Here is a 21,828-nt window from a genome sequence, read left to right as displayed (position 1 = left end):
GAAGAAATGCCAGGGAAAAAGAAAAGCTCCTCATAAGAATCAAGATTACTTTACCTTTCATATGACATTACTAATTTAAGGAATTCAAATGTTAAATATACAACTCATAATTACAAAATATGGTAACAGCAACACAACATTTAAAACTCTGCCTTTTCATAATTTCCCATGGTGACTAAAGGATGTTGGGTGTGTCATTACTCCTATAATCCAGTTGATAAATTCACTTTCGCAAGGACTTACCAAGAACAGAAAGCCTTTTATTTTACTACTGCCTATCCAAAGTAAACAGGAATGGCCCTAATCAGATACTTGAAGGCCTAATTCTAAGAAAAAGCTTTGATGGGTTGGAGAAAAATAGGATACCACGTAGTAACATTCACTCCAATTTGTTAATTAGCAAAATAGAAATGAAAAATTTCTGTAGAGCTGAAGTCATGACCAGTATTTTAAAATACAGAACTTTTCTTGACTTGTACTCAAACATAAGAGTAAATATAAATTTGTGATTTTTTAAATTAGCTAATTTTAAAAACCACCTAAAGATTGTGTGTCAATACTACTGACAACCAGTGCAATTTAGAATAAACCAAACTTATTTGTGTCAGAACAAATAAAAAGAGAGTTGGAAATATAAATCTATCACTTCAAATTTTGCCTGACATGCAATTATTTTGTCTATTCCAGAATTATATGGCAATTTAACTGATTAAGCCGGAATCCTATTTTTCCCTCAAATCATGATTTAATTTTCCATTTCCCAAAAGGATAGTAACAGAATCACCTCTGCAATCATAAATAACATATGGATTGCTAGCACAGACAAATTTTAACAGTGTACCAAAGAAGCATTTATCTGGAAAATTATTGTGAGTAGGTTCACATTAAAGTTTTTCATGAGCATTAATCAAACTTGCCTGCCTGTACTGAACATGCTAAACCAATTACCTAATTGAAGAGTAAGTAGTAGCCATATTCTGTTTCATTATTAAGTAGAAAGAAAGAAGGAAAAGCAGTTCTTAAAATCTCATTTTCTCTAATTTATAAATGCCTAGAAAAACATTACAATAAGGAGTATTTATTATATACTCTATACTTGTTTATATGCCGAGACATGAGTCATAAAATTCTCAATTAGATCCCAGAGATTTATCTAATTACTAAAATGTCAATCTCTGAAAGTTATACTTTCCACATTAATCACAAATTCTGCATTTTTGTTTTCATACAGTTAGATTTTGCTTAAATAAACTCTGTTTTCATAATTCCCTATGATCTTAAAGATAACTCACCAGAAAGCACATTCAAATCACAAAAACTGATTTATCAAATTCAAAGGTCAATAATTTATCCACTATGACAACTGGGATAAATTGGGCTAAACTTTACCTTTACATAATTTGTGGAAAATAATATGGGTGGACAAAGTAATAGGATAAATAAATTGGAACACTGGATGGATAAATCTCAGAAACCTTATACTGAGTGAAACAAGCCAGGCACAAAAGAGTATGTAACCTATGATCTCATTTATATAAAGTTCTAGTACAGGCAAAACCAATTTATAGTGATAAAAATCAAATCAGTGCTTGTCTGCAGTGTCAAGTGGGCTGACTGCAAAGTGGCAGAAGGGACTTTCTCGGGTAATGGAAATCTTGAATGGGGTGCTGGTGGGAAGGGAATATACATTTGTCTAAACTCAACCGTACATTTGAAATGTGCACACATTACTGTGTATAAGTCGTACCTTAATAAATCAGATAAAAAGAAAAAGACAAAATAAATGAAAACAGAAGGCGGGGACTATGGGCTTATACAACCGTGTAATAACATGCCAAATGACCACATAGTTATCTTCCCATTAACAGGTGAAGTATTACATCCCCTGGATCTGGGTTGAGCATGTGACTTGCATTGCAATGGAAAATTAGCAATATATGACATAAATAGAGACTCCAAAAACCCTTGCACACTGCAGTTTGGCTGTTTGCTCCTCATGAAACCCTGAGACGACCACACGAACAAGTCCAAGTTAGTCTGCCAAATGAGAAACACGAGGCCTAGCACTTCCAGCTGACAGACAGCAAGCCAACAGTCAGATAAATTTAAGTGAGGCCATCAACCACTAGCACAGCACAGAAATATAAATAAGCCCAGTCGAGACAAGCAGTATTACTCAACTGAACCCAAGCTAAACAGCCTACCTATAGAATCATAAGCAAATAAGTAGTCAAATCACTAGGTTAGCAAAAGGTAATGGATACAAATATTTACAGAATCTGATTCACAGAAAGAACCCAGAACCTCTGCAGAAAAAGCAAAAAATATGCAAGCTTTAAAACCACCAAGAGATTTTATTTAAAACCTGTTACTAGTATCTAGAGGCAAATAAATTTTGCATGATGGGTATGATTCCTAGTTGAGGAGTATTGGAAGTTGCTATACAGAAATCTGACATGAGGAACTGAGAAATTTGTTATCTTTCCTGCAGTAGTATCTAAAATGATAGAAACTGGCAAAAGTTCTTTTTTCTATCCTTTCCTACAGAGTCAAGAGAAGGCAAATCATGTCTTCAGTAAAGATCTGTAAAATGTCTCTGGGGACTGTGGAGTTTCTGATGCAAAACTCAAATACTGAAGAGTACCAGTGACACTCTTAGAGCTCTTTCCAAAGAACACTGAGACTTTATAAGTCTATAAATAGAATGGAATTAGTGAGGCAAAATTAAAAAAGAAAAAAAAAAAAAGAATGGCAGGAAGAGTAAATATTACTAAAGAACAGGGTTTGTTTCTATGAACAATGGCTTAAAATACTGAAATGACAGATTCATGTCCAGTGATGCATCTCATAAGGCAGAGAAAAGCATGCTTGTCTGGTCTTGTATTACTGAAGAGACAGGAAGAAAGAAAAACAAAACAAAACAAAATACAACTCTGAACATAGTTACTATTTAGAGCTAAAGCTCTGAACTGAACTGAAAAGAGACACAAGTGAGGGTAAGCTATCAACTATTCACATGAGAAAATAATTAAGAAGACAGTGTAAAACTGTATTTATACCTTCAGATACACTTATACCTGACATTTCTTTATAGAGGAGTATACATACAAAACAGCTGTCATTAATAAGCTATGTCACCTCGGGAAAGTTATTTAATCTTTCTATGCTTTAACTTCTTCATTTGTAGAACAGGCAAAGTACCTAGCTTGTAACAAATTGTCTGTAAATATTTGCTCTTGTAGCTATTATTGTTGTTGTTATAATTGCAATGAATACAGCAGGCATCATAAAGAAAACTTGGAGGATGTGATTAGTAAATACAACGTAATGAGGATTAGTGTGACTTGGTGAATACTATTTATTAACTCCTTTAATCCTCAGAAAACTTCAATTGTGTCCATTTTGCAGACAAAAAGCTAAGCCCAGTGATAGTATACAACTTATCCAAAGCCACATAAATAACAAATGTCAACGCCAAACTTTGAAAACAACAATATGGATCTAGCATTTGTGTTCTTCTCTCTTTTTTTAAAAAAAATTTTTTTTTTAACGTTTATTTATTTTTGAGACAGAGAGAGACAGAGCATGAACGGGGGAGGGTCAGAGAGAGAGGGAAACAGAATCTGAAACAGGCTCCAGGCTCCAAGCTGTCAGCACAGAGCCCGACGCGGGGCTCGAACTCACGGACCGTGAGATCATGACCTGAGCCGAAGTCGGCCGCTCAACTGACTGAGCCACCCAGGCGCCCCTGTGTTCTTCTCTTAACTCCTACATGGTACTAGCATCCACAGAATGGGACTCATGACCAAATACAGAGATGGAAAGAAACTCTCTGGATATCTACACGAGAGGAAATATACCCTTATTTCACATCATACATAGAGATCAATTCAAAATGGACTGTGGATCTAAATACAAAATGTAGAAGAAAAAAACCTCTAAAGACACACAAAATTATCTTTATGACTATGAGTAGCAACTGATTTCTTAAACAAAACACAAAAAGCACAAACCACAAAAGAAAATAAACATATTTAACTTCAGAACTTTTATTCATCAAAATCATTTGAGATAGCGAGTAAAGAATTGAAGAAATTTGCTACACATACAACAAACAAAAAGCTCATAATAAGAAAACTGTTTCAAAAAAACAAAATAAAAAGTCATAAATCAATGAAAAAGCTAGACTTCATGAAAGAGGATATCCAAATGGCCAATAAACATATGAAAAAGTGTTCAATCTCACTGGTCATCAGGGAGATGCAAAATGAAAGAAACCATGAGATATGACTATACATATACCAGAATGGCTATAATTATAAAAGCTGACAGCACCAAGTATTGGCAAGATGTGGAACTCTAAGAACTGCCAAACACTGCTGGTGGGACTATAAACAACTAATTTGGAAAACAACTTATGACTCAGTATTTCCACTCAGAGGTATATACCCACCAGAAGTACATGTATACCAAAAGACTGTGCAGGAATATTCAGTGCAATATTATTCATAATAGCCCTAAACAGAAAATAACCCAAATGCCTATCAATAGCTAACTAAATTGTAACATGTGCATACAATAAACAATACAATGAAAATGAATGCACTACAGACATAAAGAGGGATAATGTCATAAACATAATAGTGAAATAGGCTAGACAAAAATGATTATGTACTATATGATTCCAGAAAGCTCAAAAACAAGCCAAAAAAATGGGATTATAAATCAACACTCCTGAGGTTGATAGGAGCAGAAATTAAGAGGATATACTATGATTATCGCTTCTCCGCCTTTTGGCTAAGATCAAGTGAAGAGGATATACTATGAGGGCTCTGGGTGCCCTGGGAAACAAGAAATGTTAACATTTCTTGACCTGGATACATTTACCTTGTATAATTTGTTGAAATGTACATTTATGACTTGGGTTCTTTTTTCTATGTATGTTATAATAAAAATTGGTTTTAAAAATATAATCATGCCATGTCAAAAAAAAAAAGGACTCTGAGCAGCTAGTTGTTTCTCAAAAATATCTTAAAAACAAGGATGTAGTTTGCATGCCACCAGTTTATATTATCAAAGTCTTATCTTTAAATACACACACACACACACACACACACACACACACACTCAAGGCCTACTACTATGTGTGGAACCCATTATGATGTGCTATCCCAAACTAACTGCATTTGAAGAAGCACAGTCTAGCTAGTATTTATAAATATTCTGACTTACAATATGCCAACAGAACTAATAACCTCTATTATATATAATAAAAGTACACAAAAGTAACTTTAAATAATGTGATCATGGGGGCACTGAATTTTTTAATCTCCCCAATCTTCTCCAACCAGGAGTATAAAAACAAAACAAAAAAAAAACAGCACCAAAACCAAAATAATAGGAAACAAGCCCAAAGAGAACACCTTCAAAACAACTACATTACAGGCAATCTTCAAAAAAAAAAACCCTATAATATGGTTTTATTATCATCAAATATGGTTTTATTATCAACAGTGACAAGACCTACAAAAGATCAAAAGCTATCTGGTAGGAGCATGGTATGTATGTATGATATGTATGGACAACTTACTACTATTCTACAAGCCACACAAATAAAAAAAGTATGAATTGGCTGAATCCGCAAATGGCCTACAAAACTAGGGCAGTCTCAAAGGCTCCAAATCAAAGATAGGTCTTAAAAGCTGCATGCAAATGTGACATTAAACAAGTCTAACAGTCTACAACCTCAAAATCTCTGAAATACCCAGCAAACATCCTCTTCTAGGAGGGGAAAAACCTCACACTGAAGGATAATCACCAGAAACTAAAACTGAATTGAACAGGGCAGAAACAATAGGGGTAAGAGGGAGAGAAGGTTCAGATAAAGGGGAAGGGTGGGGGTGATGAGGAAGGTAGTGATGCCTACAGGCAACAAATCCCAGAAAGAATGAATGAAAGGAAGAAACCTAACAACAAAATGCAACATTTAAAGCTAAGAGCAACAACTCAAAATTCAAGATCTACAGGGCTCAAGCGCTGAAGCCAGAAAATCTTTCTCAATCAGACCTAGTTCTAAGAAAGACTGCATATACACAGAGGTCATATTTACGTTCTCTGTAACAAAGAGGAAGCCATAAAAAGACGAGCTGGGAGAGTTATCATATCCTATCTCTTACATTCTCACTCCACAAAAACCTCCTCCTAATAGAAACTATCTGATTTAACAAGAAAGAAAAAAAAAAAAAAAGAATACAGACTAACTTCATAAAAAAGCATTACAGAGAAAAAAAAGAAAATACCAAAATGACAGAAAAGGATTTGAAAGAAAATGAATGATACAAAAAGGTGGTGAGAAAGGAAATCCAATAAACTTACATCCTGGAAAAAAAACTTCAGTAATTAAACAGAAAAATTATTTAACACTATAATTCTAAAAGCAACTCCTCAAATTAAGAGGATTAAATCCACATACTAAATGGGTCTACTGTGCATTTGGGAAAACTGACCCAATAATAATCAATAAAACATACTGTAGTAAAACTACTGAATTTTAATGATAAAGGAAAAATTCCTTTGGACATCCAGACAAAAAATCTAAGTCACTTAGGGAAAGAAAATCAGTATGTATCAGACTTCTTGACAGCAATATTTTATCCTAAAACACAATGAAACAATATTTTTAAGATACTTAAGTAACGTAAGCCAAAGGTTGTATAAAAAGCCCAACTATCCTTCAAATATAAAGACTACTGAGAGATAAGTTTATAAACATGCAAGATGTAAAAAGGTATGTTTTCCCATGAACCTTCCTGGAGAATCTCATAGAGACAGCTTCAGAAAACTAAAAAAAGAGAAGTTTCAGATAAGCTCTGACAAGTAAGCAAAGCACAAAACCTTTGTTATATAATCTGGTTAGTTTACCTTTAGGCTTTTCTTCCTCCCTTTTAATGACTTGAGATACCTCTAATTAATAATACACTCAACTCACATACCCAATCTGCTTCTGAAATACATTATGCAATTTGTTTACCTTTCCTGAATTTTTAGAATTACTTTTTATTTGCCAAATGCCAAACTACTGAAATTTCCAGATGGTAAGGCTAATTATAGGATCAAAATAGTAATGGACTTCTTTTGTAGAACTGTATTTTTTTTTTTTTTTTTAAGTAGGCTTCACGCCCAGCACAGAGCCCAATGTGGGGCTTGAACTCACAAACGTGAGATCAAGACCTGAGTTGAGATCGAGTCAGACGCTTAACCAACTGAGCCACCCAGTTGCCCCGGTAAGACTTTTTTTTGAAGAAAGAAAAAGAACAAGTGATCCTACAAGTTAATTCTACACAGTTAAAACACATCTGATTAAGAACCAAAGGCATAAAAGTTCAATGACAGACATGTAGCTTTGTAGTCTGCTGAAACAAAAACAAGTAAGAAATACATTAACTGACCTATAATGAATGACAACATAAAATGATCAATACTGACCTGATAAGCTCTGTTTATTTGACTAGCTGCCCAACTAGCGTATTTCATGTTGTCCTTTTTTGTTTTTGCACTTGCTTTTGGATTAGAAGCAATATGACTTGCCGACTAAAAACAAAAAAGAAACATCAAAAAATTCCTTTCTTCTAGCCAAGATAATCAAAAAACCATGTAAAGGTCATAATTGCATTGGGATAACAAAGAGTTTTTTAAAACTGTACCAAAACAAGTTTAAAAATAAAAGTAAACTGGAATAGAGTTTTCAAAAATGAAAAAATATTTTTAAATATAGAATAAGGTAACAAAAAAAAGAATGAATATCTTACATAATATCTAATTTATTTTATTAGCTGTCTACCAAAACTCATAAAGGTAAAATTAAATACTTAAGTACTGTAGAATATCACTTAAATCACTTAAATATTGTAGGAAGATTGCTGGTCATTATTATTATTTGTTATTAAGTTATTATTTCTAGTTATTTATCACAGTATTACTTCAGCTATACTATGTCAGAATTATAGAATTATTGAATACTCGTGTAAAAAGGAATCTCAAAAATAATTTAGTCCAACTTCCTACATTAACAGGTGAAAAAAACTTAGGAGTGATGTGACTTGACCAAAGCAAGTTAATTAAAGCCTTACAAATAGAAAGAGATCCTCATTTCCAATCTACTTCTCTTTTTCACTACATCCAGAGTTTCCAAACTATGTTCCACAGCACCAGTTAAAATCACTGCAATTTGATCCAACCTAATCTAGGATCCATGAAAGAATATGTACACCCCCAAAATTATATGCTTATTTTTAAGTATTTATATACACATTTCTTGGGAGAAGATCTTTTATATTATGCTTAAATATGTCTTAATCTTACGAGGCTCTGTCCATGTTATTAAAAACAAATTAAGCCTTTCTTTCATACTTAGCCTGTGTTATAGGCTCTTTCCCTCTATCACCTCCTCTATCAATGAGGAATTTATATGCCAAAATCTTATATTTACACCTTTGTGTCTTTCATGTCACCTTTTTTGGTATGAATTTCAGCAAACAGAGCAATTAAAAGAAGGCCTCTGGACTCAACTGCTTGAGCTGATATCCCAGTTCAATCACTCAGTAGGTCTGTAACTATCCTTCCACAAATTAATTAGATCTCTCTGCATCTTAGTTTCACTTTGTGTGAAACGGTGGTAATAACAGTATCTTCTCAAAAAGGTGATGTGAAGATTTAATGATTTAAATTTTAAAAAGAGCTCAAAAAAAATGCTTAGCACATAAAGTGTTATGTGTAAGCTATTAATAATCTATTGTTATATATATGTTTATTAGTATTTCATTTATTTGGTAAAAAGAGTCACCGTTACTATATTGTATGTCCAAGCCACTACAATTGGCACTGGTAGATCGAAAAAAAATTTCTTGAAATTCCTCTGAACTGTTTTCTAATTATATTTTGTCATTCTTTTCCTGAAAATTATTTCATTTATGTTTCTTCCTGCCTCTATCTCTGCAACGAATTCTCTTTCACTAAGCCTTAACAAGACATTCATCCAAAAGTCCATGAAAAGACCAGGATAAATTAAAATTTCAAAGAACTAGCTTATTAAAAAAAAAAAAAAGTTTTCTGATTGTAGAGAGAGGGGCTCATTTTATGTATATTTTAAAGCTCAGCAAATTCTTCCTCTATTTCCCATAGCCCTTGTTAATTGACTTTTCTAAGCTTGTCATTTGGCATACATAAACCATAGAAATATTTAATTACATGCCTCCCACAATTTCCAAGCTCTTCTTCTGTACCATATAAGAAGTTTATATTTGACAATAGAGATTTTATTTTCTAATGTCTGTTACTCCATAATTTAAAAATATGTCATAAAATTTAAGGTAAGAAAAACAAAAATGATGGACATAAACCCAAGAATATCAAAACAATTAAGATATATACAATATGGTTTTGTATCTGTTACTATTTAATAAGGGCAGACTTAAATTCTGATAAAAGATTTTTTAAAATAAAATGTCAAATATCTAGGATATATTAACTTTCAAAAATAAAACTGCCTTACAACCTATTGCTCATATTTAACTAGAGGGGAAAAAATATGCTATCAACAAAACACAAAAAACAAGACAGAAATGAATGGATGGGATAGACTTAATGGGTTTAAATGACAGAATTCAGAAAATAACATTAAACATGCACCTCTACTCACCATGTAAAGCCCAAACAAAGCTCTCATATTTCTGTTGTTCAGTTTCAATGCCTGTGCAAAATACTTTCGTGAAAGTTCGAGGTTTTCAAGTCCACCTTGAGTATATTTAACCTGTTAAAAATTATAAAGTGCTGAAATCTGTTTATTTTACTACTTTGAAATACAGCATGTTTCATCATACCACAGGCATGAGTAACTGAAACAGATATTCTGTAAACAAATGCAAGATGTTAAAAGAATTCATCTTAAAGTTGTTAAAGTTAATCTAAATTTTAAAACATAACCTCCCCTGAAAAGCCTATTCTATGAACATTAAGATCAGAGTAGTTTTTAAAACAAAATGCTGTCATTAAAAAAGCCAACATAATTTCTATTTCAACTGCCTTGCAAATGCCTCACAACTTTATATTTTCTATCACTAGCATTCTAAATCTACATGTAAACACCGAGTCATCCTTTTCTAGCCACCTTGACATTTCTTAATAATAAAATCCTTCCAACACAGCATTCAACTGTGTACCATTATTATTAATAGTAAGATAAATACTTGCTACTTCCAAAACTACTGATCTTAATATGAATTTCCTAGAATATGGAGTTAAAAATCATAATTGTTATAAATGTCTCAGAAGCCATTAAATGGTGACAGCTGTGACATCATCGTTCATAATTAGGAAATAAAATAGTATATAATAAAAAAAATTTCACTGTTTGAAATGCTTTTATTTTTAAAGTCATATTCCTATTACAGTGTTAAAAATTTAAAACTTTTACTCATACAGTTAATTTTCATCGGATGTGTTAAATATTTATATACTTGCCTCATACTAAATAGGACATATTTATAGTTCTAAAATAATACGTAACACCCACAAAAATAAAATCATATACAACTGTTGTTTCTGAAAACACTTACTTCAGCATACTGCTGACAGTATAAGTGGTTGTGTGGATTAGTCATCATTAGCTCTTCTAAGCAAAAGGCTGCCTTAGCATAGCTGAAAAATGAGGAGTAATCAGTTTTAAAAGTCAGAAATATCATTGTAGCTAAAATAACTTAAAAATAATTAAAAATAACTTAAAACAATGCTTGAAAACTTTAAAACAATTTTAGTGATGTTAGACATTTTATTCCCAAAATTTAAATAGCTTTACTAATAAAATACTTGTTATGCTGAATTCATAAATACAAATAACAAATGCTTAAATCCTAAAGCAGCTTATGAACAATCAGTAGATACCACCTTCTTAAAACTGGGTCACCATTATGACATCCAAACGTTATTCACAACACAGACTTCACAACCTTGGACTGGGCTACATATAAAATAACATCAAGTCCATTGATCACTGAATAAAATATTCAAATAGCTAAAGTGTAATGAGGAACATTTTATTAAATACTATCTATTCATAAAAATCCTTATTGATACATACTTACTAATATATTCTATTACAAAGACTTTTTATTACTTGTTTGTCAAATACAAAATTATAATGAAGTTATATATTTTTAAGCCCATGAAAAATAGATGAAGTTAGTGGTTTTGATATGCACTCTACTATTATTTCATCATGTGGTAAAGGGAGCATCTTGCTAAAAACCTGAGGAGAGAACCGCTACAAAGGGTTCTGGAAAAATAGTTTTACACCACATGACTGTAATTCCCCTTAATGTATTTTATATGTTTAAAGTGATGTGCATCCTCAGCATTTATAGGAAATCCTAAAGAACACAGGTGTTACAAGATTTATTCCCAGTGAAAAGGTGGTAATAGTACCTAACAGAAAAAGGCTATCTCCAGTTATTTTTGGCATTTGTCACCAATGTACAAAGCTACCTATCTTTACACTAAGTCTGATATACTGTTCAAAATACACATGCTGCAGTTTCACATATATGTAAGTGACTAATAACAGCTACCTTTTATTACATGCTCTTTATGTATCATGCACTTCTCCAGGTATGTTATATGTATTAACTCATTTAATCCTCCCCAAACCCTAGGAAGGAGGAAATTATTATTATCATTTTATAGTTGAGAAGGCACAGAGATGCAAACTGAAACCTAGGCTGTGCCACTCCAGACAGCCTACTCTTAACCACTATGCTTACTGTCTCTATGCACTACACACAATGAAAAACCATGGTAATGATGGTAGTGATGAAGATGTCAATGATAACATAAAAACAGGTACAACAATCAAACCCAAAGGGCCTCAGAAACCAAAAGCACCCTATAGATGACCTAAATATCACAGCGTTTTAGATTTATGTGTACATACTATCATCAAGGATCCTACAGCTGTTTAGTCCTTTTCATTTTTATATCCAAAACGTAGCACTGGTTCTTGACATGTGATAGGTATATAATAAATCACTAAACAAATAACTGAATAAATATCTAGAACAAAAGTATTATGACTACCTATCTAATATCATTCTATGAGAGATGAGGAAAGTTTACCTTAAACACTCAACTTTACCAAAAAGACAGTTCCTTCTAAATGTGTTCCTTTTATCAAGGTGATGCAAAAATCCATATTAATGCTAAGAATAAATGTTCTTACAGATTTAAATAGGCTGAGCACAACTCTCATTCTGGTTCTTATACATCACAGAGTAAGATAAAATAGGCAGGTAGGAGTTTCTACTGAAAACTGAATGCCAAGGTATTTTTCTCAAAATTATTTAGTATCACAAAGAAGAGGGTACCTTCCCCCTGTTTTACAAAGTATAAAATCATACTAATTTGGTGGATAAAGTATAAAATCAAATAAACTTAGAGCTGAAAGAAGCAAAAGACAGTCTAATACAGTTTTCACAGCAGCAGTTCACTCAAGAGTATTAAACCGTATGGAAAGTAACTTGAGTGACTATTTCCTCAATTCTCCCAAGAATGGTACCTAGCCAATTTCATTCCAAATGCATAAAAAAGATAATTCATTACATACAATAACTCAATGGTTAGAGAATTAAAATTATTTGAATCTATTTAAAATAACTACTAATAGTATGTCAGAGTCAATGACTAAATAAAGTTTTCCAAGTTCTTCCGTTCCTCACAAAAGCATTTATTTAGGTCATATTTATCCCTGCATTGCTTTATCAACTTTATGATTTTTCCTTATGGGATACTGATAATTCGATCTGTTACTGAATTTTATAGTTAAGGCTGGACCTACATATAGTCACAATTATAATTAGTTTATATTACTAACTGCTTCTTGCTGATATAACATCTAGTTCTGACTATAAATCAAGGGGAAAAAATCAGGTATCTTTGTTCAAAATACATATTTTCCTTTATAATTTGTATTGGTGGTGCTAATATATACATTTTAACTAATTTTTTATATTTAGAACAAGTAAAATGTCTCAATATGGTCAACTGGTGTGATATATACCAGTACAATCACTAAACAGGAACTATAATCAGAAATTTATAAATCAAATTTATAAATAAGAAGCAAAGTTAAATAAAGGTAACTTTTTAAAGATATAAAAACACACATGGCAGAATTCCATATCCTCTTTAACCTCTCTAACACAATGAATAGGCTTATATGAACATTCTATTTTGGAAATTTATTTGGAGTAAAAACTCTAGATCTAGAGTAGCAATGCTGCCTGTGACCTATTCTACTTAAAAGAGCTTATAACTACTACTCCTAGGCAGAAAGAATGCCAAAATGATAAATATATCTAGCAACTCCTAATTTGCTACATTTTGCCACTATCCCCACAAAACTGTAGAGACATTCTACAGAAGTTTCCTCTTCTACCAAAAATAAACAAACAACAACAACAAACCTACCTACCACAGCAACTTGTGCAAACAGGTTAAATGAATTAAATGAACAGATTCTGATTTTCATATAGTTTCAAAAAATCTGGAGATATTTCCACTCACCCTAAACCTGAATATTCCCTCTGCGTTCAATTAAAAAAACTAAATGGTCATTTTGTAAATAACTAGCTTTAAGACCAGAAAGAGTTCCGTGATACAAGATAAAAAGGTAGGCTGAACAACTGAAAAATCCCAAGAAATCGAGAAACACAAATACAGAATAAGTACCAAAATGTAAATTCTTCTCAGGGTAAATGATAATTTTCTTTCTTTGTATTTCTTGATTTCTTGGGATTTTTCAGTTCATTTCTCTTAAGTATATGTATATTCAACTCTATCTCAATGAAGTCTTTAGATTCAAAGAAAAACTGAATGTGGCTATTACAAGGTGAAGCTAATAATAATAATAATAAACTTAATTATGGGTTAAAAATAGAGTATGATCTATTTTAGAAGTAAATACAGAAATATAAGAAATACATACAAAAAAGTAACACTGAGGAAGAAAACAGAAAACCGAGGTGATAGATTTATGTAGTTCTTAGAGGACATGAAAGCAATCAAAATTGAAATACATATAAAAATATGAAATTTTTGTAAGTTAAAAAAATCAATGTTAAAAAGATACATATCAAACAAGGATATACTTTTGACAGGACAAAGGTTCATATCATTTATATATAGTATACATGTTGCCAAAGTGAGCACTCACATCATTTGTATAAAAAGCTATTAAAAATTCATAAAAAGTTTTAACCAATTTCCACTTCACAAAATTTATGAAGACTAAAAAGAATGATAGCAGCCAGTGTTAAGGGGATGCTAATGTTTCTGATGTGAGAGTAAATTTCTAGTGAACAACATTTACCAAAACCACTAAAAATGAGCATATAATCATGTAATTTTACTTCTAAGAATTAAGACCAGGAAACAAAATAATTAGCATAGCATTACAGCAAAAATGAAAAAACAGAAACAAAAGACCAAGCTTTCCATTCCTGTAGGAAACTGGTAAAGAATACTAGAGCACATTAATAAGATGGAATAGAAAGCTACTAAAATATTTATTGTGATAAGGAATGTATGTCAAAACATAACAAAGTAAAAAGAATAAGTTATAAAAGATAATTCTATTTTAGGTTTCTGTTTCAAAAGGTACAGAGGAAAAAAATCAAATATAAATTGTAGATAAGTTAAGAGGATGATCCAATTAGGATTTTGGTCTCTGTCTTTACTCTTTGTTGCATTTTCCAAACTTTCTTCATTAGATATTTAATTTAAAAAAATGCCTTGATTAATATGAAATGTTTTTAAATGCCTTTAATCTCAAGATCTTCAAAAGACACTAAAATATTTGAAATAACTGTCATCTGTTTTAAGGACAAAATAAAACGAATGCTAATTGTTGTACTGCACTCCAAAAATTCAGCTTCATGTTAAACTATATACTGTACACTTTATAAAGATTGACTTTAAAACTGTGAAAAATGGAACACCTTAAATTAATATAGCACTGTATGTTAAATACATGGGAATAAAAATAAAATTTTGAAAAAAAGTTATGAAAAGTGGAAACATCACCATTTAAACCAAAATGTACTGTATCACTCTCACATACATAAGAAAATCTTGAGTATTTTTACATATGTGATCATAGAATCATACATACATCGATATGCACATAATTCAGGACATAATTCTCCAAAGGAAACAAAAAGAATCTGACAGCTAGAACACAGCTGAGAGAAGAGAACTGAAGAATGGTTCCCAGAATACAATAGACATTCATTAAATGACAGCTATTACTTTTATTTTAGCTTCCAGTTTTACATGCAGATAACTACCTTAATTCTCCATTTCACATCACACACATAGCCCTGGGTAAAGGCAAGAGGTAGGTGCCTTAATTCTATTTTATTTCCTGTTTCAATTATTTATAGTATGAGACTGAGGTTAACTATTCATACACAGTAAAAATATGTGCATGAGAATCTGAGGCTATTCTCTCAGAAAGAAGAAAAGAAACAATGTGATATACTTCAGATTTAGAAGAACTAAGGGAAAAAAGAAAAAAAAAATCCTGCCTGTAGATAGAGGTTGGTGTTAATGCTGCAATATTAGAAAACTTGCACTAAGACTAGGCTAATCCTCTCACACTGGGATTTCCTCCTGTCACTGCATCAATAAAAAAAGCTAACAAAAACATTAAATATCCAATAAGTAAGTTCCTACAGCATTCAACATTCTTGATTATTCTTGGTCTTTTACCCAGGCAACAGAATGCTTCTAACTCTGGAAGAGTTGATTCTCTTAATACTAAGGCTAATAAATGCATACAATTGACAGAATTTTTAAACAGCAGGGTGTATAATACTCTTTGTATATAAGAACAATTTAGACTCTAAAAATTCACAATTTTGAATCACTAAAAATAGCCTTAGTTCAGCGAAAGCAGGTCTTTCTAATTCCAAAGAATCCATCTGTATTTGAAAGAAAAACTTATTTCTCAAAGAAAATAACTTAGCAAAACGCAAATGACTTAATTAAAGCAATTCACATATTACAACCAACAAATTGTTGATTTGTTAGGTTTCATTTATTTTGTTCATTTAAAATGACACATGACTCATAACTTCTCACCAATCCTTCAGAAACCACTACATCCTCTGAACTTCTATAATAGTGATAAAAACTACACTCCTAACAAAATTTATAACTTACTCATGTTCATTGATATAAAGTTCTGCAAGTTCATGCCAGGCTTCTTGGTCTCCAACAAATCTGGTGAGAGGAAAGGGAAAGAAAATAAGTGTGTAGATATTCTGTAAATGAACAGCATGGAGGCAAAAAGGAAAATCAAATGCAAATTCCATTTTAATTAAAAAAGATTTATCAGAATAACAAAACACAATCCTCTTGTAAGACACTCACTGTTCCAGATACTCATTCAGTTCCCGAATGGCCTCCACATTTTTCCCCTGGGCTTTTCGAATGGCAATCTTACGCTTTCTTGCAGCCTATGGGTTGACATTAATAAAGGATTAGGCCCTCATGATTCCCTGGGTTTTTGTAAAGAAGGTAATTTGACTGTGCAAATTATTATCTCAATGCCAGTGAAATTCCATTGTAGAAATACTGCTTACTGGGAGTTTATAAACATACCCCATGACATCCCACTGGGGAATTCAAACATTCCTCTAACAATCACATATGCTTTACTTTTGATGTACACAATGTATGCATCATTTCATTCAAATAAATAACCATCCAGATTCTGATAATTACAAGCCAGCAGGGAATCCTAATCTTTACCCAGCCTAAACTCCTTTACCCTGTCTCATTCATAAGATTTGTATGTTAAGAGATAGAGGGATAGTGGAGATTAGAAAAAAAAATCTCACCATGGCCACTTGAATGTCATTATAAAATATAGCTCCCAATAACTTTTTTCAGTTTTAAGGAAAAAACCTACCTGTAAGTCTTTCAAAAGAATAGCACAGAACTTGAAAAAAATATTTTATAATAAACAAAACTTTAAACTTGCATGTTAAAGTTTTTTAAACAATAAATATAAATATCAGTGCCATTTATGCATTCATCAAATATGCACTAAACATCTATCATTTGACAGGCACTGTGCAAGATAATGAAAATATGGGGATAAAAAAGAATAGATAATTCATTACAGGAGCAATGAAAAAAAGACACATCAAATAAAAAGACAATGATAGAGATATCTAGGGTGTTGTGGCAACATGGAGGATATCCTAACATAGGCTGTGGCAGAGTGGAGGAGGTGTTAAGGGCAGAAAGCAAAGAGGTTTGCAGATGTGATACCTGTACTGAAACAGAAAGAGCAAGTAGACATTAAAAAAGCAAAAGAGGAAATTGTGTGGAGGACAAAGCACAGATGAAGGAACACAGAAACAAAGGCACAGAAGACACCAACAGTATGTGTAATCAGACAGCAACATTGTGTATAATCCAGACTATCTATCTGAGGGGGGAGTTAACAGGGACTGGAGGGCACTATATAAAATATTAAATTTATATCTCTTCCATCTCTATTTAATTCAATGCAGATAGCTAAACAATAAAACAAACCAAAACTATGGCCAAGTTTATGAATTATGAACATGATTGCTATTGTTTTATACAATACATACTCTATAAAAATGCAGACAAGGGAAGTAAAATGAATGGGACCTCTTTAGACTAGTAGAGCTACCTGTCATAGGTGAAAAAGGTGGAGGTTTTGCTCGAAAGAAGTGAAAGTAAAAAAAAAATCAGAGAAAATCAAGAGATTTCCAATAAATAAGACCATGAGTGATATTTGTAACAACGATAAAAAACATGTTGGTAAGAAAAAATGAAATGTGTTAAAATGTATATCCTTGATTATTAAGCTCATGTTGAAGGCTTAATACAATACCTGCCATACGGCAGGTATTCAAATATTTTTGGAATAATTTCACTATGTACAATAATGAACGTGCTATAATAAATGTACCATTTAAAAGGCCTCAAGAATTCAGAAAGAAAAGTAAGAGAAAAGCTCTGAACGTAACTCAATCTTAAATACTTGAGGAAGAATATTAGACTTCAAATGAGAGCCTTCTTCCAAGTTCTTCTGAAAACAGGTGATGGATAACTTAACACACAACTAAGAAACAAATTTCTTTTGGATATATCATATCTAATGCCACCAATCCAACATCATGTGAAGCATATTTTAACTGTTTATTCCTTTCATCTATCATGATACTACTTCCTCTACAGGCAATATGGTAGAACAGAGTCCATGTTTTAAAATAAAAAAGATAAGAAATAAATACCAACTCTTGGCACTTACCAGCTTTCTAACCAAAGGCAAAATACTTAACCTTCCCAAATGTGCATAATACCCCAATCTCCAAGTACCAATGTAAAGCAACTAACACAGTACACAGTATATAATGGTATTGAATAAATAGTATCTTCCTTCCTTTCTCCTTTATTCTATGCTTAACATTATGTTAAGCATAATATAATTCTACTTATGAGATCGCCCGGAACAGGTGTTTCATTTGATACTAATATCTTGTCCAATCTTTATAGGATTTGCACCAGTTGAGATATTACAAAGATGTAATGAAATTTGTTGAAAATATTAGATTCAAATGTGACATATCAGACAAAAGGTCTAAGTATGAACATGAATAACAATGAATACTTCCATGGTAAGAAGTATGGTATGAACATTGTAATGGATACCATTGTGTACAATATAAGTTTCATGAAGAAGCGTACACTAAAAACACCCATCTAACTTTAATTCTTTTTCTTGGTGATTTAACAGCAGAACCATCTCTCTACTGTTGAATATACACTGATATTTTTAGGTCAGCAGCATGCTGCAAAATATAGTTTGTAAAGCACTGCTATAAGGTTTCAAAGATAATTCATGTTTAAAATGCCTTTTAAAAAACACACCTTTTATAAATGATGGAAAACAGATTTAAACAATTTAAATGCATCAGAAGAGACAGAATTAAGAGTAGAATCTGAAATTTCTGATTCCCATTCTAGAACCTTCTAGACTTCCTGAAAGAATCTGAAATATTACAGGTTAAATAATTGTTACTATTATTTTGAATTATGTGTATTTGTAGTAGGTGAAATGTCATAATTTTATAACAATGTAAAACAAACAGAATTCAGTATTAACTTTGTAACTGAAAGTTTTAAATATAAGGCTTTAATTAATCAATTTGGGAAAAGTGCCCAAAAATCTCTACTATATAAGCAATATATTGATTGATCATGTAAAACCTAAGATATAGCATTTTATTTCCTAATAGTATAAAGTCTAAAACAAACTTTTAAGTGGTAACACTTCAAAGGACAGTCTTCCTAATTAAACTATGTATGACAGCTTAAAGAAATACCTATGTGGCAACAACTGTCATATAGGCAATGATATATTATTAAGTTATATACTATGCAACAGTCTTTTCCATGTTATTTCTCCTAAAAGAAAAATAATACCACATGCTGGTATAAGAACCAATCTTTTTTTATCATGATAATTTTAAGTGAGCATTAAGCAGGGATTTCATTTCTGGCCAAGATGGGAGTAACAGGGATCAGATTTACCCTCTTGCCTGAACCAATCAAAGAACTAGACTATATACATGAAACAATCACTTTTAAGGCACAGGACAAGAGGCACAGTGATCCCTGAGTGGCTGGAAACAAATGAGGTGAGCCCTATTTTTATTGTCCTGGCTTGCTACCTTGAGGGAGTTTCATGGAATGAATCCTGTGCAGGAAGAGAAAACAGGTTGAGTTCAGTAGACTGTGAGTTCAGGAAAAGGAGCTAAGTGTCAGGAAGATCAAAGGCTAGAGCTTATAGACATAGTACTAGAGAAAAAAGAAACAGAATAAGAACTCTAGATTCCCCTTGAATCTGAACGGTTTTCCTGGAGTATTCAGCCTTGTACTGACCAGTGCATGTGAGTGAAAACACTACCCAAGCCAAGGAAAGAATCACCAGAAAGGCTTAAGGGGAAGTGTCTTGAGCTCACACAGGGATGGGAATAGTGCCTATTCCCACCAACCAGACTAGAAAATGCCATGATTCCTGTGGCAATGGACAGAGTGCCCAGAAGGATGTAATGAGGTATCATTAGCCCTATATACATTGCTCTGAACTTCTCTAACAAAGACCCAAAAGGATCAAATTGCTTCCAAGTAACTTCTATACCACAAGAAAGCTCAAGATTATATTACAGGAATACAAAAATGGAAAGGAGTAAAAACTTTTGAAGATGATAGTTTTGTTCACAATCTTGATTGTGTGATGGCTTCACAGGTATATCCAAGTGTCAAAACTTACCAAATTGCACACCTTAGTTAAATGTGTCCAATCTATTCTACATCAATTGTATGTCAAAACAGTTTTAAAATAGCATTAATTGGACTAAAAGTTAAGTCAAGTCTTGAATATTTATCAATTTCCATTTATTTCTTTTTTATACTTTCTTTCCTAAAAGTATGCCAATGTTCTGAATTTTTCTAAATGTCTTGTCTGGAAAAAGCTTTGCAAATGTCAGTTTGAGTCTTAGAAATGAAAACTGTTCGGGGCACTTGCGTGACTCAGTCGGCTGAGCCTTTGGCTCAGGTCACAATCTCATGGTTTGTGAGTTCAAGCCCCCTCATTGGGCTTGCTCCTGTCAGCCTACCAGCACAGAGCCTGCTTCAAATCCTCTGTCCCCTTCTTTCTCTGATCCTCCTCTGCTTACGCTCTCTCTCAAAAAAGAAAAAAAACAAAAACAATATATATGTTAAAAAAAAAAAAAGAAAACTGTTCCAGGGGTGCCTGGGTGGCTCGGTCAGTTAAGTGTCTGACTCTTGATTTCAGCTCAGGTCATAATCTCAGTTTGTGAAATTGAGCCTGGCATCAGGCTCTGCATTGACAGTGCAGAGCCTGTTTGGGAGTCTCTCTCTCCTCTCTCTCTGCTCCTCTCCTGGCTCGCATGTTCTCTCTCTCTTTCTCTCTCTCTCTCAAATTAAATAAATAACGATTTTTTTAAAAAGTGAAAACTGTTCCACTTCACAAGTGATTTTAATAACAGCAGTTAGAAATTTCTATTATAAAATATTTCTATAATAAAATATAAAGTACTAATGACCACCAACAAATCTTTCATCAAACTTGCTACATGCTTTCTATAACACTACGTACAAAGAGGCTAGCCAGCAATTCTTCCAGAAACACTTGTCATATCTTAAAAAAATAAGCTACAGTGGGGAAGAAATGCCACCTAGGAAAAGATTAAAGGATTAAGATCTACCAGCAAAATACAATCTAGACTCCCTTACTGCAGATGCTGGGACTTAGGAAGAAACAGACCACTGACTTACAGAAGGAAAGCAGAATTCTAGGTTCTTCCAAGGCTTATGCCCACTACCCTAAGAAATGTGGCATTCTGAAAACATCTTCATCTTTGGCACAGAGGCAATTACATCTAATTCCAAAACAAAACTTCAAATATTTGATAAATCACACTATGCAGTTTACAATTCTAGGCAAAATCTGATCTTTCTGAAATATGAAATTAAATTAAAAAGGGAGTAATTACTATACCTCTTTTCTGAAAGGCATATAAGTTCGACAAGTATTCATTGAAGGCCTACCATATGCTAGGCATTAGTCCATGCAATGGACATAATAATTTCCCTCAAGGAACTTTCAAAGGAAGAAAAGCCTACTTTTATTTTGAAAGCAAACAAACAAAC

The 21,828-nt window shown here is 32.5% G+C and overlaps 1 protein-coding gene across 2 annotated transcripts in view; it reads right to left on the bottom strand.

The window, feature by feature from the left end:
• EMC2 (ER membrane protein complex subunit 2) overlaps positions 1–21,828 on the bottom strand; it is a 51,235-nt gene that overhangs the window by 5,913 nt on the left and 23,494 nt on the right. For both annotated transcript variants that reach the window (XM_058698845.1, XM_058698846.1), the window contains exons 6-10: positions 16,480–16,565; positions 16,270–16,329; positions 10,614–10,695; positions 9,698–9,808; positions 7,486–7,590 (exon numbers count right to left, since the gene is read on the bottom strand). In XM_058698845.1, coding sequence (XP_058554828.1) covers positions 7,486–7,590; positions 9,698–9,808; positions 10,614–10,695; positions 16,270–16,329; positions 16,480–16,565 — 444 coding nt within the window. The remainder of the gene's footprint in view (positions 1–7,485; positions 7,591–9,697; positions 9,809–10,613; positions 10,696–16,269; positions 16,330–16,479; positions 16,566–21,828) is intronic.

This window comes from Neofelis nebulosa, chromosome 14, assembly GCF_028018385.1.
Source record: "Neofelis nebulosa isolate mNeoNeb1 chromosome 14, mNeoNeb1.pri, whole genome shotgun sequence".
NCBI classification, from domain to species: domain Eukaryota; kingdom Metazoa; phylum Chordata; class Mammalia; order Carnivora; family Felidae; genus Neofelis; species Neofelis nebulosa.
The sequence above is the reverse complement of the archived record's forward strand: the minus strand, read 5'-3'. Positions and strand labels throughout refer to the sequence as shown.